Source organism: Sceloporus occidentalis, unplaced genomic scaffold, assembly GCF_023333645.1.
Source record: "Sceloporus occidentalis isolate IW3139 unplaced genomic scaffold, rSceOcc1.0.p SCAF_2, whole genome shotgun sequence".
Taxonomy (NCBI): Eukaryota; Metazoa; Chordata; class Lepidosauria; order Squamata; family Phrynosomatidae; genus Sceloporus; species Sceloporus occidentalis.
Window position 1 is genome coordinate 244,304,374 of NW_028316982.1, and position 18,675 is coordinate 244,323,048.

An 18,675-nucleotide genomic window follows, 5' to 3' on the forward strand; every position below is an offset into this window, starting at 1 on the left:
GACTAAGCTGAGACTGTTGTTCTTTGGCCTTACATGAAAAGATGTGACCCACTAGAAACAACAGTAATGCTTGATAAGGTAGAAGGCAATGAGAAAAGAGGAAGATTGCATTACAGATGCAAAGAGATCTTGTAGCACCTTTGTGACTAACTGAGAGACAGACGTTGTAGCATTAGCTTCTGTAAATTTGGCCTGCTTCCTCACATGCATGGAGTGACTCAGTCAAGGAAACCATGTCCCTGAATCTGAATCTGTAGCATGTGTGACAAGCAATACCTGCTGAAATTCCTTTTCTTTGTTAGTGCTGTTGTGCCTTCAAGTCATTTTTTTTAAAAAAAAGAATGGGCTAAAGGGTGCTCTATTGTTTCAACTCAACTGTTTTTAAGAGCTTTTTACTTTTTAAATTGCATTTTATTTTTGAATGAGTATGAATTGTTTTAATATTATAAATAGTTTAACTCTTTTAATGAGCACTTTTTGGTATGTGTCTAATTGTGTTGTACTTTTAAATTGTGGGTCACTTTGAGTCCCAGATTAGGGGGCAGTTGGACAGAAATCATCGTCGTCATCATCATCATCCAATACAGTAGTCAACTTTAAAAAAAAAAAGAAAAAAAAGATTGGGACGGATTTAAAAATCCTTGACATGGGCTATTTTCTGACTCCAGTGAGAATTCTAATGCATTGTGGGGGAATAAAAATGCCCATGTCCATAGGAGCATTTCTGCATGCAGAATCAAAGGCATTGCACAGTATCCAAATTATGGTAGCCATGTTCAAGGATTGGAGGTTTTATTTTGAGGAGCTGTCCCTTCTTGAAAAAGTATAACCAGCCCAAGTGTAAAAGATTTGTTGGGACATTTTTAGTCCCAGATGTTTTGATTATTCTAAGATATATACATGACAGTGGGTGAAACAGCGAAATTGTTTGTGTGATGATGCTAAAAAAATACCTACTTTGTAAATTTAATTCTGTGTGAATTCTGCAATAGAACATGAATCTGGGGGCCTAATATACCCGTCTGTTTGGATGAGGTTGGGTTTTTTTTTAAAAAAAAAAAAAACTTGTTAAAAACAAACAAACAAACAAAAACAATTTTAATAATTGCTAATAATTTGACAGTGACCAGAAAGGACTTTAAAATCTTGAATTTAATTTTGGAATGTTACAGCATTATACTTCACTTTCATAACAAAGGAGACCTTTGAATGTCATTTCTATATGCCATTACCTTTGATTTCTAAGGAAATCAGTAAATCAGCATTCCCCATCCTACCATCTTCTTCCCCTGTAGAGAAAGGCCATGCTGGCCGATTTCTTTTATGAGCCAATGACCCTGGTGGGTGGGGCTGGTGGCAATTGTAGTCCTAGACATCTTGGACCACAACCCTTCTTGCAAAAATATAGCAACGTTGGGAAAAAACACTGTAGATCATTTTGTTACTTATAAATGTAATGCATGAACACAATGAAGCAAGCTCCAACTAGTCTTCCCCCTTCGACTGCAGTGGTAGCTGGCTGACAGGGTTTTAATTTGATTTTAATATGCTGTGTTGTATTTCTATTGTGTTTTATGATGTAATTGCACTGTGTTATTAACATGTTGTTCACCGCCCTGATCGTTGGAAGGGCGGTATACAAATAAAATTTTTATTATTATTTATTTAATGATGCAACAGTGACCAAGCAGGGGTGGATAGTATGTTGGAGCTGGTCATACTTTCAGTCATTTTGTTTGTATGAATTTTTAATGGCTGCTCTCCTTCATAAAACAAAATCTTTGTCATCTATACATGATTAGTGGAAAACATTGTAAGAAATGAAAAAAATGGTGCCCTTTTTCATTTTTACTTAGTTTTGAAATTTCGAATGTTGGCATTGGAGAATAAAATTACACACCTTAACACACACACACACACACACACACACACACTCACACACACACACACACACACACATATATATCCTTGCATTTGTGACATTGGTTATCCAATTGCCACATTTCTCTGCATATTCAGTTTATGTAACATAAAACGAATAAGTAAAACATTTTAATTTGGGGCTGTTAGGCATAATGGCAATCCTGAAATAAAATTTTAAGCTTTTAAAAAGTAAAATACAGACACTATCATGAAACTTGATAAAAACTATAACTTTTGAAACTGTCAAAGTTGCTCACAATTGCATCACATGATCTATTGATGGAACTTTGCCATGCAACGTGACACTAGATGCTAACTCTTGACAATATCACAGTACACTATTTTGGGGCTATTATTACACTTTAATTGCTATGGCTGCCTCCTGCAGAATTCTGGGGTTTGTAGTTTAATGAGACCTAAGAACTCTCTGGCCACGAATTTTAAATACACCTCTGTAAAGTGCAGATCCCAGGATTACACAAGAGGTAGCCATAGCAGTTAAAGTGGACTAATAGCGCTATAACAGTGTAGTTTGGTATTGTCTTTTGAATCAAATGAAGCATGAAATTTATGAGATTTGTTTTACAACTAATACACACACACACACACACACACACACTTAATTATAGCCATGAAGTAGGGGACATCAGGATATGAAGATGGCAAGCAGGAAGGATTTTTCAACCTTTCTCCATACTTTCCTGAATCCCTCCCACGTAGAAATGTCTGTAAGCCAGGAAGAAACTTAGTGTTGGCATCTTCCTTTCAGGGACTTGCGGTTCTAGATCTGGATGTGGAAAGTATTAGTCATGACTACTGTACAGAACCTTATGTTCAGAGCCAGTTGTGTCACCAAATAAAAAATGTTGGGGAGTCACAGAGTTTCCTTCATGTGCTGGTTGCATAAGGCTTCCTGGAAGCATCTGGTTAGCCACTGTGGGAGGCAGGATGTTGGACTTCATAGGCTTTTGTTCTAATTCAGCAGCACTCTTTTTCACATTATCCAGCCTTGGTTCATGACATTTTGCTGCTAAGGTTGATGTGGTGAATGCCTTATAAAAACAGACGCTGTCCAAGAGATGTACATTATGTCCATTGCCCTCTCCCCAATGTCCATTACCTTACAATCCATAGCTCCAGGAGCTAAGAGATTTTGTTGGCTGCTGACATTTCCCAGTATTTCTTATTATTGACTGGAAAGTCCAGTATCATGGAAATGTAGGAAGCTATCTTGTACCAAGTCAGGTTACTAGCCCAACTAGCTCAGTATTGTTGACATTGGTACACTATGGCTTCCCAGAGTTTCAGGCAGCATTATTTCCTAGCCTTAAATAGAGATACAGGGGATTGGATCTGAGACCTTTTGGCATGCAAAGTGTGTCCCGCCTCTTAAGAAATTAAGAGGTTAGAAATTAAGAACATATGTCATTTGAAAAAAAAATGCAACACTTTCTTAGATTATTATAGACCCCAGAAATTAAGAAGTTTAAATGGCCTTCAAATGAGTAAACCTATTGTTTTTCTTTTGTGTCATGTAAAAATAAATAAATAAATAAATCAGATGTTCTTCTTATCCAATGACATAAACAAATGAGGCAGTTAAATTGTTAGGAAGGGATTGATGCTTGTTTGATCTATGACCAGTGCCAGCTATTTGAACAAAAGCTTATGGTTTAAATCCCATGTTGCTCAAGAGATTTACATAGGGAAATAACTTACTAATGAGGGAATTTAGTTCACTTTGAGGACATTTGATGTACGTTAACACGCAGGTTTTGAAAAAGAGAGTTCATCAAGGGTCAAAACTCTTACCATTCAAAGTGGATCTGATCACCTGGTTGTGGACAAAAACAAGAATCCTTCCGATAAAGGAATGTGAAAAAATGGACACAATGTAATAAACATTCCAATGAGTTTGTTTACACATGTATCAAATTAGGCTTGGGAGAAGAAACTACTTTCATCAAAGCTTCAGCTGAAAACTTTGATTAAAAACCAGAATTTGTGTAAAACTGAACAGAGCTTTTTCTTCTCTCTTGAAATTTTCACGGATTCACCTCCCACTGTCCACCTGACAAAATTTAAGGAATCAGATGTTTTGATATACATTTACATAGTTTCATACATTTTATCCCAAACTAAGGAAGATATTCTGATGTTGTTAGTTTCTTCTACTATGGCACATAGATAGGTGTGTGATCTTGTGTTGTTTTTGTTTGTCTGCTTTTACCTTAACAATTGAACCTGTAATGATGATGGCAGTGGAGAGCAATGTTGTCTTAATTTAACAGATGTTCTTAGGACAATGTGAATGGACTTGACTATTAGCATTAGGGCTTGTCTTCATGGTTAATTTACTCCGAATTCCCTCCAGGCTTGTTGGTTCCTGCTTACATGATGTCAGGCTAAAACCACAAATCAAATCCGGACTGTCTTCATGATGCCTGCAGCCAATTCAGGATTTCCTTTCCCTAACCTGCATTTAAATAGCTCACCTTTTGTTGGTAGAATTCAGAGACACAGCCATGTTAGTCTGGAATATCAGTAAGCAAAGGGATTTTGCAATATATTTCAAACTAACTGAACTAATTGTAGCATGAGATTTTGTAGACTTGGTCTTCTACTTCAGATGTGAGCCAGCTGGTGTTACCGCTGCAGTCTGGGTGGTGAATTAAGAGCCTAGCATCAGTAACATGGCTAAGCACATCGTTCTGACCTCAGCAGTGGTTCCAAGCAATGAACAAGGATCACATAGGAAGGCAGCCTTATGTTGTTCACTGCAAGAGCCAAACAGCCTTAGCAAAACATACCAGGTGGTGGTGGTGATGGGAATGTGGGGCTGGAATACTTCAGGGGCACCCCAAAATCTTTGCGCAAGTGAAGACAGGACCTAAGTCACTTGAAGATATGCTCCAACATAACTCGCATTGCAACATTGTCAAATGTCTAGAAATCCCTTGCACAAACAGGAATTTCATATGCTTTCTTCTGGATCATGCCCACTGTATGGCAAGAATTAAATAAAACTTAACTTGAGTCCCATATTGGAATAAAGACCAGATAATTAATTAATTAATTGATTGATTGATAATTTTTTAAATAAATCTTTAGATAGTGGGCACCTTAAATATAAAACTATTAACAACATTTTAAAAAGGATACTATCAGTTGCTGTGTGTCTGTAAAATACAGTTGAATATATAAGTGAAATAAATACATCATTATGAGATTTAATCTTTTAAAAATGCAGTTTTTTTGAAACCCAGGATCTATAGATGAAATTCAACTCTATGTCTGTAATTTTCACATTTTAGTAACTTCTTCCTGAAAAATAAAATGCAACCTATAAGGTTTGTGTAAAGTACAAAAAATTGAAATGGCATCAAACATCAGATTTTGAAGCTAAAAGTAAAATTAAATCAAGCATTAAAATGGTCTGTTTGGCGTGCTACAAACGTGCCAAAGGGGCGTGCTAGGGCTGAGAAGGGGTGTGTTCGGGTTGAGAAGGGGCGTCACTTCCTGACGCCTCTCAACCCTAATACGGACTGAGTCTATACAAAATGGCGGCGCCCATACACATGGGGCCGCCATTTTCATGTCGGCTGTGCGGCGGAAGTGATGCCTCGCGGCACCACTTCCGGGGCCCAGAAAGAAGCGCCATTTCTGCGCTTCTTTCTGGCTGCGCCCGGGAACCGCGCGGTTTGGCCGCTGCGGTTCCTGGATGCACCAACTGGCGGGGGCGGCAGACCGCCCGTTTTGGGCGGTCTGTAATGCGCCTGACATATTAATAATATTAATTGATAATTAACATTAAATAATGGCCCCATACAGACAGGCCAAAATAAAGCTGCTTCAGGTCACTTTGGAGGTATGCTGTTTAAATGTTGCATGCGTCCTAAGACTCCAGAAGCCACGCCAAAGCCACAATCCAGTCCTAAGGACTGGAGCACAGCTTTGGCACAGCTTCCGGACTCTTAGGATGCATGCATCATTTAAACAGCCTAACTCCAAAGTGACCCGAAGCAGCTTTATTTTGGCAGTCTGTATGGGGCCAATAGTTCTTAATTTGTAGTTATGTGCCTTAAAGTCAGTTCTGGACATATGGCAACTCTAAGGCAAACCTATCATGGGGTTTTCTTGGTTGAATTTGTTCAGAAGGGGTTTTCCTTAGCCTTCTTCTGAGGCTGAGAGTGTGTGACTTGCCCAAGGTCCCCCCCGGGGGGTTTCCATGGCCGGGTAAGGATTTGAACCCTGGTCTCCCAGTGTCCTAGTCCAATCCCCAAACCACTACATCATAGTGGTTCTCAACTATTAGTAAATTATAATTATTAATTGTTATATTAGATTGCATAATATATTATATTGTTTACTGTGCAGGTTGGGTATCTTTTATCTGGAATTCCAAAATCCGATATACTCCAAAATCCAAAATTGTCCACATGGGTGGCTGAGATAGTGACATGTTTGCTTTCTGATGGTTCAGTATAGACTATCTTTGTTTCATGCACAAAATTATTTAAAATATTAGATAGACAATTACCTTCAGGCTATATTTATAAGAAGTATACAAAACCTAAATGACTTACCTGTTGAAACTTCGGTCCACAAGATAGCTATATCCAAATTTTTCAAAATCAAAAGAAAAGAAAATCCAAAACATTTCCGGTTCCAAACATTTCAGATAAGGGAGACTCAACCTGAACTATAACAATTATATTTGTGGTGGTGGTGGTGGTGGTGGTGACTATGATGATACAAGATAGATCTAGAAACTGTCTTTTCTGGACAAAAAGGCTCCTCTCATAATGATGTCTTTGTCTGATTTGGGGAGAGGTGCTTTCTGTACACAGTGCACAGCTATTCTGCAGAGGCTCTCCTAAATAGCATTTTAAGGATGATGATGGCCCATCTGTTGGGATGAGGGTGATAAATGTTCCTCCATTTGGATTCAATCCATAGTTCTTTTGAATGTTAAAAGCACATCCCATTCTCAGTCATCCTCATTAAGGTTACTGATTGTGAGGCAAAAAGCTTGGTAAAAGCATATTTTCAAGTAGGTAAAATATTCCAAGACAAGGTGTGCGTGCAGATCAGAACCTGGTAGAAATAGCTGTTTGCATCAAATTTCATTTGCTCCTAAGTGAGGGCTGGGAAGAAGCAAGGCCTAATCTTGAAATTACTTAAATAATTTTTCCACTAATTTGTAGAGCTATACATTATGTTATGAGATTTTGAGATCCAGTTTTAGATGTTGATGACCTATATATTGTGCTTTCCCATCACTATGGTCAGATGTAGATAAAATAAAATTCAGAATCTGAATAGTATGCTTTAATTCAGGGTAAAAAGTGTTTGATCTCTGTATAATGTTGGACATAGATCAGTTAACTAGGGCAACATTTTTCAGCCTACTTTTTATTTAGTTTTGTATAATATTATAATTGTTGGATGGCAGAGAGCTAGCATGCCTTCTGTAAAGTAAATACCATTGTATATAACAGACTTTACTCTTAGGAAAGTGCATATAGTATTACAGCCTATAGCAGGGAGTTTGAATTTTGATATAAACTTTAGCCTACAACCCATTACTAGCAATAGCTCTAGATGATGGACACTTAAGGATATCATTATACTAAGGTAGTGCCTTTTGCAGGAAATGACTTATGATGCCCTATAACATGAGGTTCTTGATTCACTCTTATTTATCCAGGTATGACTTTTGCTCCAGTCCAGAGAGATCTTTCATCTTGAAAACTGGGAGCTCTACAGGAAACAAAATCAAAAGCATCACACAAAGAACAGCAGTATTAGAAGGGAAGAATAAGGTAACCTAAATGCAAAAAGAACAAAAAAAAAATCAGCTTTGGGCTTTCTAACTATGACCTGCTGCTAATATTGGATGACCAATTATCATGATTTGATTCTGAAAGGGCTACTGGTAAAATTAAGTTCATGCCAACTCTAATACTGAAAACTGTATTGTGGCCTGAGGTGTTCAATAAGCTTCACAGCTGAACTGAAATTTTAACTTGCATCATGCCATCAGGGACGTAGCCAGGATTTTGGAAAGGGAAGGTCCAGACTAAGTGCCACCATTATAATGGGGCTTGGGTGCAGCAGCGCACACCATTCATTATATCTAATGGAAGGGGGGGTCCAGACCCTACGGACCCCCCCTTGGCTATGTTCCTGATGCTATCCACAATCAAGCCTTTTCATTATAGTAGGTATGTGTGCAAATACATCTTCTTTTCTCTGTGAAAATTGGTCATGCTATCCCTGCAAATAATTGCTAGCAGATAGTGTGCCTTCAATGATTCACCATATAGTCTTCAGGGCCTGCTAACAATTAGCTATAGAAGCCTCTTTGGATGCTAAATTCTCAGAGGGAATGGAGAGAACAAAATGTTATGCATAAAATGGGATAAACTAGCATTAAACCAGTGATACTCAAACTTGTTATACCTTTGGGACATCCTTAACATATACATGTGAATGTCACCTTCTGCCCCCTGATGTAGTATATGAATAAAAATATTTTGTTTATGTAGTGTGCATATATTCATTCACACATTCATGTATTTTCATATTTTCATATTTTATAAGGAAATAACATTGTTCAAATTGGAACAGTTTTATTTAAATAAATTCAATATTTAAGTCAATGCGTGTGTAAATTTTACACATAAAAAGTTTGAGAAGAGGAAGACAAGAATGAGGGACTAGGGAATTCAAGTTTAGCACTCCCCCACTTGAGAACCTCTGTATTTCACAATATAAAAATCTTATCACTGATAACAATGCGCACCAAATAACGTTGACTGACTAGGAACAAGCCCTTTCATGCCATTTGTGTCTTTTCCTTATGTTTTGGTGTCCTGAAAGTGTTTTCCATAGCCGGCTTTCAAGTAAGCTTTCAAGTAAATATATGAAAATATTTGATGACCACTGGACTTCATCTCATGTCTGGTTTTGGCAGTCATACTTTTAAAAATTAATGTTAAAAGTGTGGAGACAATTCAAACAAGAGACATGAGGATGTTTGAGCTCCTGAGAAGATCATTTCACAAAAGAGGTGGATGAGAATTTCACCAAAACACAGTCTTCAGGGCGAAGCAGTTCTGAGATGGATAAGATTTCATATAGAGGCATAGTGAATACTAACAGAAGGCATATTGCTTATTGATATTCATGGTGAAAAAGGAAGCACAACTGATTCCCATTTTTGGTACTTCCTGGTAGTTTATGGTGTTGCCCTATGTCTTGAGAACAAAAATGAAAACTAAGAGAAACTGTTGCATGTATTTTTCTCAAACTGCCTCAATAAAGTAGATTTTTTAAAAATAAAGTATGGACATCATTTTAAAAACCACCAAAGCTCCATACATGAGCTTTGTAGAAACATAAATATTTCATCCCATAAGGCCATTCTTTCCTCCTACTTATTGTACCATCACTGCTGGCCAGCCAAACACATTGAACTCTATCACATGGGAGGCAAGCATTATGAAAACATGATTAAAATGTGGTAATAATGCAACTGGGGGGAAGATTATCACACACCCCACGCGCTTCTCCCATCTGTGTTACATGCATAAACTGTAATGGACGTGTCTTTGGGTAATGAAGAAAACTCTCGTTATTACCCAAAGATGTGACCATTACAGTTTACGCATGGGACATGAATGGGAGAAGCACACGGGGGTGTGTTAATCTCTCCCCCCCCCCCCCCCATCGCACTGTTACCATGTTTTAATCACATTTTCATGATGCTTGCCTCCTCCATTGTGAGGGCTGCTCTGCTTAAGGGAGACTAAATGAAAACACCCTGTCCAAGGTCAAACAGTAAACTTGTCAGAGAAAATTCATAGACATACTCGTTCTGTGGCTTAATTTGTGCAGTCTGAGGATGCAGACAGGATCCTTGGAGAGGGTCCCAAAGAAACCCAACTCATATTAACACATGATGTTAAACCATTGGCCTTCCTGGCTTATTAAATAGGTCAGATGGAGAAGCAAGTTAGGGTCATTTCCAAAACACAGTCAATGGAGTTACATCACAACAGACCAGTGTAATTCTAGGGTGTTTTGGGTGTTTGTTTTTTTGGTTTGTTCTTTTTCTTGTAGACTGACATGGCTCTCCTAACATGATGTGAATGAAGTCATATTAGGACATGTGGCATTTGCATGTTCGCCTTATAGATAGGACTGTTTCCTTTTATGCAGGCTGTGTTGCATTTTGTTTTGTTTTGTTTTGAGGTGGTAGAATGGGGTGGTATGAGCTGAAATGTCAGACTGACTTCCTCCTGAGCCTGACAGCAGACAAATTTTCACTGGAAATATTGGCTGATAATGAAATTTTCATTCATAGTTTCAAATGTATTTAAAATTTTAGCAGGCTATCCTTTCATAGAACCATAGAATCCTAGAGTTGGAAGAGACCACAAGGGCCATCCAGTCCAACACCCTGCCATGTAGGAACTCACAATCAAAGCATTCCCGACAGATGGCCATCCAGCCTCTGCTTAAAGACTTCCAAGAGGGAGACTCCACCACTCTCCAAGGAAGTGTGTTCCACTGTCAAACAGCCCGTACTGAGGTGGAATCTCTTTCCTGTAGCTTGCATCCATTGCGCTGGGTCCTGTTCTCTGGAGCAGCAGAAAACAACCTTGTCCCTCCTCAATATGACATCCCTTCAAATGTTTAAACAAGGCTATCATATCGCCTCTTAACCTTCTTTTCTCCAGGCTAAACATCCCCAACTCCCTGAGTCATTCCTCATAGGGCATGGTTTCCAGACCCTTCACCATTTTAGTCGTCCTCCTTTGGACACGCTCCAGTTTCTCAGGCGGGATACAAACCGCCATATAGTACGTATAGGATACGTACTAAGGTTAGGAAGGGGCGGTGCTTCCGCACCCCCCTAACCCTAGTACGTATCCTATACGTACAAGATGGCGGTGCCCCTTCTACATGGGCGCCGCCATCTTTACATACTGGACGCATAGCGTCCAGACGTGTCGCGGCGCCTATGACGTCGCGAGTCCGCGCCAGGCGCCTCGCGACGTCATAGAGGCGCCGCAAGAAGAAGCTCCGAAATGGAGCTTCTTTTTTGCTCCGTGCGGGAGCCGCGCGGTTTGACTGCTGCAGCTCCCACACGGAGCAAACGGCGGCGGCGGGGAAGCGCCACAAAGCGGCGGTTTGTATCCCGCCAAAATGTCCTTTTTAATTGTGGTGCCCAGAACTGGACACAATATTCCAGGTGGGGCCTGACCAAAGCAGAATAGAGTGGCACTATTATTTCCCTTGATCTAGACACTATACTTCTATTGATGCAGCCTAAAATTGCATTGACCTTTTTAGCTGCAGCATCATACTCTTGACTCATGTTCAACTTGTGATCTATTTGGACTCCCAGGTCCCTTTCACATGTAGTCTTGTTCAGCCAGGTGTCTCCCATCCTATATCTGTGCATTTCATTTTTCACCCTAAGTGCAGTACCTTACACTTTTCCCTGTTGAAGTTCATTTTGTTAGCTGTGGCCCAGCTTTCTAGTCTATTCAGGTCATTTTGAATTTTGGTCCTGTCCTCTGGAGTATTAGCTATTCCTCCTAATTTGGTGTCATCTGCAAATTTGATAACTATGCCCCCAATTCTGTCATCCAAGTCATTGATAAAGATGTTGAATAGTTTAAAAGAAAGAATAATGCTTGCCCATAAAAGTGAATTAATGGGTGATTTTTAATTCATGGAATTCACAATTTTCTTTAGGAAATTTTAAGGAATGGACAAACAATAATTCTTTATCCATTCCTTAAAATTGGTCTCTTTTGAAAAGGAGTAAATTTTGCTTTACACAAGCTTTCATATTCTAGAGTGAGATCTATCCTTTAGGGCAGTGGTTCCCAAACTTTGGTACTTCAGGAGTTTTGGACTAGAGCTTCTAGAAGGCCCAGACCAGCTTGGCCAACAATTTGAATTCTTGAAGCTGAGGTCCAAAACATCTGGAGGACCAATGTTTGGGAACCACTGCTCTAGGGTGATTTGATCAAACTGTGCCACTTCATCCTAGCCTTTGAGAGTTAACAAGTTGACACATTTAGAGACAGAGAAGTGATCGATCCCTCACCACACTTTTCAGATAGCATGTGGTAGTATTATTGGATTTTCTACAGATATAATTTTGCTTTAGGAATAAACTGAATGATCCAGAGTTATTCTGAGATGTCCAAACACAACAGATGGTTTGAAAAATGCACATCTTTAAATCTTAACCTTCCCTCCCCAGCATCAAGGGAAGTTGCCAATTAAAACATACTGTTGATATGATTCCTTTGCAAGGACATCTAATATCTAATCCCAAAATGCAAAAAGAAAGTAAAAGAGTCACCACCCTGTGCCTATCCCTTTTGAATTCAACAGATGAACCTGTTTCAGACAGAAGCCAGATTTTCCAGTATTATCCTTGCCAACTACTTTTGCTGACTGAGTGACCTTTGGGCAGCCTGCAGGGTAGAGCTTATGGTACCACACCTCATTTACTGCATGAGATAGATCAATTTTAAACCCTCCTCCACCTATTCATAATGACATGACTTCTGATAATGTAGAGGTCCCCCGGGAAAGTTGCTTTCCTGTTATTTTTCCATTATTTCCATGGTTTTACACACTCACCCTCCTTACACTGCTACTCTCCCTTTCTCTGAATGAATGGAACAACTGAATCATATTGGTGTCAGTATTTAGGAAGATCAATGAGAAATAGTTACTTCAGTCTTACAAGAACTAAGACTATTTTTGTCTTCACAGATTGCTAGCATATTAACTGTGGCTGAGTCCAGATCATCTGGAAGTTACAGCTGCATAGCTTCCAATAAAGTGGGAAGCGATGAAAGAAGCATCAGTTATTTTGTAACAGGTAAAGTACAATATATGCTATATCAATTCATGCAAATTACTGGATAGAATCAGTTTTTACTCATTCCCATGCTGAGGAAATCAATATGGTGGACGCAAATAACAGAAATGTCAGAGTGCCAACTGACTGATCTGTATAGTATATTGGTAATATAACAGGCTGGAAACTGCTCGTTGCTAACAACTGGCTGACTTGGTTTAAGGTCAAAGAATGTCTGCAAACATTCTGTCTGGATCAGTTATGTGGCTGGTTCATGCATAACTCTGTCATGTATGTTCTATATGCTGCAAGGAATGGGTGATAGAAGTGATCCTTGGGCTCATGGGTCCCCTGTCCCAGAGAAACCCAACTCATATTAAATGCTTTCCTCAGTGCATGTGGATCTCACTGTGGACTAATCTAAATAGCTTGTGATGTGAGAACATCAGTTGTATCTGATTCCATTCTAATGCAGTGCTACTGTAGTCAACTCACCTTTTCTTCTTGCAGTCAGCTAAAAAACTAAATGTTCTTATTGTTCATCCCTTGCTGAGGAACAACAAAAAAGCAGCTTTAAACTAATGCCAGTACAAAATACCAGTGGCTGCAAACAAAAGGCCAGGATGCTAAAAAGGATTTCCTTTCAGTATATTCAAAATAGATGCTTTAGGGCTAGACTGATTGCTAGAGGGTTGTTAGCTTTTCAGCAACTTTCAAGTTGTTCCCATTTGAAGTCTAGTTTGATCAGAGAATGGCAGGGAGGGAACAGGAATGTGTGGGGCAGGAAGACGTCCCTTCGAGGGTGGTATTCTATTCTGTTCAGATTTTGGGGGGGGGGGGGGGATCCTGGGATAAATATGAAGTCTACGGAGCAAGCCTAAGACATTTTGCTATCTGAGGCAGAGTTGTGTCCTCTCTCTGCTCCATATATGGAAGCCAGATGGGCTGGCAGTTTAAACCTACTCCTCTGCTCATGATAGGATATCACACCCCAACACCTGAGATATGAAGCTGGTTTATGGGGGTGGGACAGAACAAGCTGTGTGATATATACAGCTACCTTCTGCAAAAGCTGGGAACAGTCAGGTAATTCAACAGGAACATCTGTCAGGTTGTGTGTTATTTCTGCCCCCAAGCATCTGCTGTCAAGGCAGCCTTCTTACTTTGCCAAATAACAGAGCAGACCCTGAGGTCAAACCACAAGGCAAGCAGGCCATCCCTCCCAGGTAGTGTGCTATTCCCAATATAGAAGTGGCCCCCCACTTTTGGTCCTCCAGATGATTTGGTTCCCATAATTCCTCACTGTTGGCCAAGTTGGCTGGGACTTCTGGGAGCAGAACGAATGGAGAACCAAAGATCCAGAGCCACTGCAATACAGTGAAGAAAGTAACCCTGGCTGCCCAAGGACCTAGTGCCCATATGTATGCCAATTTGTAGGAAGCTCAGCACATACAAGTTTTTCTATGGTTCTGTATCAACTAGAGCTTGGATGTAACTTGTTTACAAGCAACGATATAACCTGTACAGTCTTGCATTTTAAGTGATAACTGTTATTTTGTCAAAGTAATGATGTTGAAATAATGTAATGATTGTTGTTGTTTGGATGTAACAACCCCTGAAACGCTGCTTTGGATGCATCCATGCATAATTTCATTTGCTCACATTTATTTCTTGTTTCTCTTGTAAACTGGAAAAAATAGATTTTCAAATTAAATTTGTAGATATCAGTTGCATTTTTAAATTTATAGACATCAGTTTCCCACTGTAACCCTGGGACAATTTGCTTGGCCCAAACCATACGTAGCTATAGCAGAACTGTATCTTCAATAGTGGATCTGCCCTGATGACATCTAAAGTGTTGAGGTGTGATTCAAAGGCACACACAGGTGTGTGTGTGTGTGGGGGGGGGGTGTTTGGTTACATCTGGCTCTCCGAAGCCACTGCCTGGATAATATGCCCACCCAACTCCTCCCCCCCCCCCCCGCCTCTAGTTAAGCCACAGTCCTAGACACCAGTACTAGGAGAGTTCGGCAGCTCTTGGCTATATGTTCTTTAAGGGCTTTAAATTATTCACTAAATTCTCTGGTTAAGGCATGTTTTCACCAGATCCATATTTGAAAACATGACTCTTGTTTTTCTTACAAGTTTCTGTAAAGAATTTGTTGTTATTTGTCATCAAGTTCGCTATGACTTATGGTGAACCTATGAACAAGACACCTCTAAAATTGTCAGCAGCCCTGCTCAGGTCTTGCAAACTCAGGACTGTGGCTTCCTTGATTGACTCACCAGTTCTGGACACCACCCTTCAAAAAGGATGTTGGAGTGTGTCCAGAGGAAGGCGACCAAAACGATCAGGGGTCTGGAAACCATGCCTTATGGGGAGAGACTTAGGGAGCTGGGTATGTTTAGCCTAGAGAAGAGATGGTTAAGAGGTGATATGATAGCTCTGTTTAAGTATTTGAAGGGGGGCCATATTGAGGATGGAGCAAAATATATACTGATGTAAGCCCCTGGTAAATTTATGTAAATTATGAATGCTTGAGTATGTTACATTCATTTTACGAGGGATCCTGTGACATTCAAGTCAAATTAATCCTTTCTTCCATGCACCCCAACCCTTTGGCCTGATACCTCCCCTATTTTTTTAATTGTTTTGCTGGCACACAGTAGGGCCATGGGTGTGTTTGTAATTACTGAGGGTGAGACAGGAACAGCATAGCCTTATCTCCTGGCTGGCCAGTGTCACTAAAGGCATTTTATTTTGAGATTCCTGATGGTGCTTGGCAAAGATAAACAAAATCTTCCATCAGGAAACCTGGGAGCTATTTCCACAGGAAGTTTCAAATCACTAAAGTAAATACAACACTTTTACATTATTCCAGCCACTCGATATGCGGTTTGTCTCAGGCTTTAACAGCCTACAAGGTGTTGCAGATCAGGAGACCTCTTGTTTCAAACAAAGGATTTTGAGTTGCTTCCCTTTTTCTTTTCTTTTTGCCCTTCCTTCCTTCCTTCCTTCCTTCCTTCCTTCCTTCCAAAATCACCTACTTTCTTTAGATAACAAAAGAATTAGACAGAAAATTATGGCAGCACTTCAAATAAAATGGCACTTTGAGCATTACCAAAGTGTCTCTAAAATCTATTAGGTGCACAATATACCATTTTGCATTTCTTTGGTCTTTTTTGTACAATGACCAACTCAAAATGTGCCAAACTCAGAATGATGAATAAGAAGCTGTAGCTCATGTGTTATGCCATAAATTGGGCAAATAAGAATTTAGTTCAGTAAAAGTGTTCCTCAAGCTAACATCAGTATAGTACTGAAAACACAGCAAATGAGAAATGGAGTACTATCTAGCTCTAATGTTCACAGCACTTCAAGAAACAAATTTAAATATTGGTCAGACTGCTAAAAGCCTCTACAGCTTATAAAACAAGTCTTAAGCACATTCAAAATAATTTCATACTCTCTATAAATCCTTGCAAAAGCACAAAACTTCTAATGATAGCTTTGTAACTGAAATGTGGATCCATAATTTGAAAGAAAAACACATTTCACCAAGAGATAAACTATTCAAGGAGATGGAGAGGGAATTGTCAATGAGTGGCAAGGGATTCATTCAGCCATATAAAAATCTAACCAATTACGTTTACAGTTAAGATTATTATGTATACCATGGGTGGGAATCATGTGACCCTCCAGATGTTGTCAGACTGCAGGTCCTGGCAGCTCTAGCCAGTGGTTTGAGATGCCCTGAGAAGGCTCTGTGATTCTCCCCCGATGTAAATCAAGTTATATTCACAAAGAAAAAGCCAAAGGGCAGTTTCCAATTTGTATTTGAATCAAAAGGGCTTTTGGTGCACCTTCACACATGCCCACATACCCTCATAAATCTTCTGTATAGATTTTGATGGTGCAGTTTCCCCAAATGTGCAAATACAATTATCATTATAGTTTCTGAATGTTTTGTGTACAATGTCACAATTTACATCTAAAGATTTTCACTGTTGTAGAATTCGCTACACTTTATAGTTTCTCATATCTTGGGGATAGCCAGTGGAGTCACTAAGGAGATGAGATGTGTTGACTGCATTGAGTGACACCTCAAAGGTGGGGGGCCTTCCACACATTGTGGCAACTGGAGGGGGTGCATTACTCTTGCCAACTGGCAGTTCCTTTTGAGTCTAGTGGAGCTGCAGGCTGGCCAGACAATGGAGGTGCAGCAGATTGCTGCAGCTGCCTCCTCCTGTCCATTCTTCTCCACTGCCTTGGGCTCTTTGAATCTCAGCTGTAAGAGCAAAAGCTGCGGAGAAGCCCAAATGAGAAGTGACTGTGCGGTAAGCTGTTTGGAAGCTCACACCAGCTGCTGCCATCCATCCATTCTTCTCTGCTGCCTTGAGTTCTCTTGGCTGAGAAAGCCCAAGGCTGCAGAAAAACCCAAATGGGAAGAGGCGACATGGTGAGCCAGTTGTAAACTTACTGTAGTTGGTATCACCATAATTGGTGCCATGAGGGTGGATGGTGAGCGGCCCTTCAAGCTTGCTACTTCTTCTCCTTCCACCGTCCCCTCCTGCTCAATCTCCATCTTGTCTCCCCTGGAGTGACTACTTGCTGCAGGGTGACACCATGATTTTACCAAACTGTGGTGACACCAGCCCTAGGTGATCTCACTGTCTGCAGCAGTAAGGATCTAACAATAAATCTGTCCTACCAGTCCTTTAAAAAAAATAATACCTAGCTTTTAGTAGCTATCAATAATTTATTTTATGTGACACCCTCTAGTGACATCACTGAATCTGCAAAGCTGTCACCATAGGAGCAGCCTCTAGCAGCCCCTTCCAACTTCCTCCCACTGCTACCACCATCCTGCCTGTCCACCTGCCCCAGCTTTCTCCTCATCCCATCCTGCTACCTCTCTCTAGCCTAGAGAGTGATGTACCACCCTCTCTTCATCCTGTGTGTCTGTTCATGTGTGCGTTGGGAAACATTTAAATTACCCTCACTTACTCATGATCACTCACTGGGAAACAAACAGAGAAGGGGATTGGATGGGGGAGCCATCCAATGAGAGTGCAAAGGGAATGGTAAGACTGAGAGGGCAAAAATGCTATTAGTTGATAGGTTTATACATAATAATAAATAATAATAATAAAATTTATTTGTTTCCCTGCCTCTCCCAGTGGATCGAAGCGGGGTTACAGACTAAGTAAAAGCACAAGATGTTTACCTCAAAATTCAATTAAAAGCAACATGTTGGGGATGAGGGTGTGTGCAGATGCTGGAGTCATCTGACCTAAAATATTTCAATCCAGACATTAGACTAAATGTGATTTGAATTTGGGCAGGGGAAATGTGTGACTATCAATACAGTTTGAGTCCAGTTTGTTATGAGTGCATTTGGCAGTAACAGGGTGAAACTGGGGCAGAATACTGCACACTGGAGCTAGATTATTTTGCTGGTGTGGATTCAGCCCTAGCTGTCCCATAGATGAATAGTAGACTTTAGTAAGTGTTATATGATGCATGGGAATCATCTGGCCCTCCACTAGAACAGATGGCAGTTGCAGTTCAACGGCATCTGAAGGGCTGCATAGTTCCCATCCATTCTTAATACAGTGGACACTATTATGATGCCCCTAAAAAAAGCTGCCTAGAGCTGGTGTGGCACCGACAAAGGGAAAAAATGGGTGGCATGGAGCCGCCTGTCTGTATTCCCCCTGTGTATTCAATGACAGTATACTGCCTTTGAACCTGAAGAAACCAGAAGGTCTTTGCCGCACCAAATGAAGATGCCAAATTTCCATTATAACTGATATTTTTAAATTGAAAATGCAGACAATTTCTTAATTTCCTA

At 40.1% G+C, this 18,675-nt stretch overlaps 1 protein-coding gene across 1 annotated transcript in view; it reads left to right on the forward strand.

Annotated features, from left to right (window-relative positions):
* Positions 1–18,675, forward strand: part of LOC149319904 (vascular endothelial growth factor receptor 1-like) — a 127,467-nt gene that overhangs the window by 46,617 nt on the left and 62,175 nt on the right. Inside the window, exons 9-10 of the mRNA XM_089512568.1 lie at positions 7,634–7,748; positions 12,733–12,841. Coding sequence (XP_089368694.1) covers positions 7,634–7,748; positions 12,733–12,841 — 224 coding nt within the window. The remainder of the gene's footprint in view (positions 1–7,633; positions 7,749–12,732; positions 12,842–18,675) is intronic.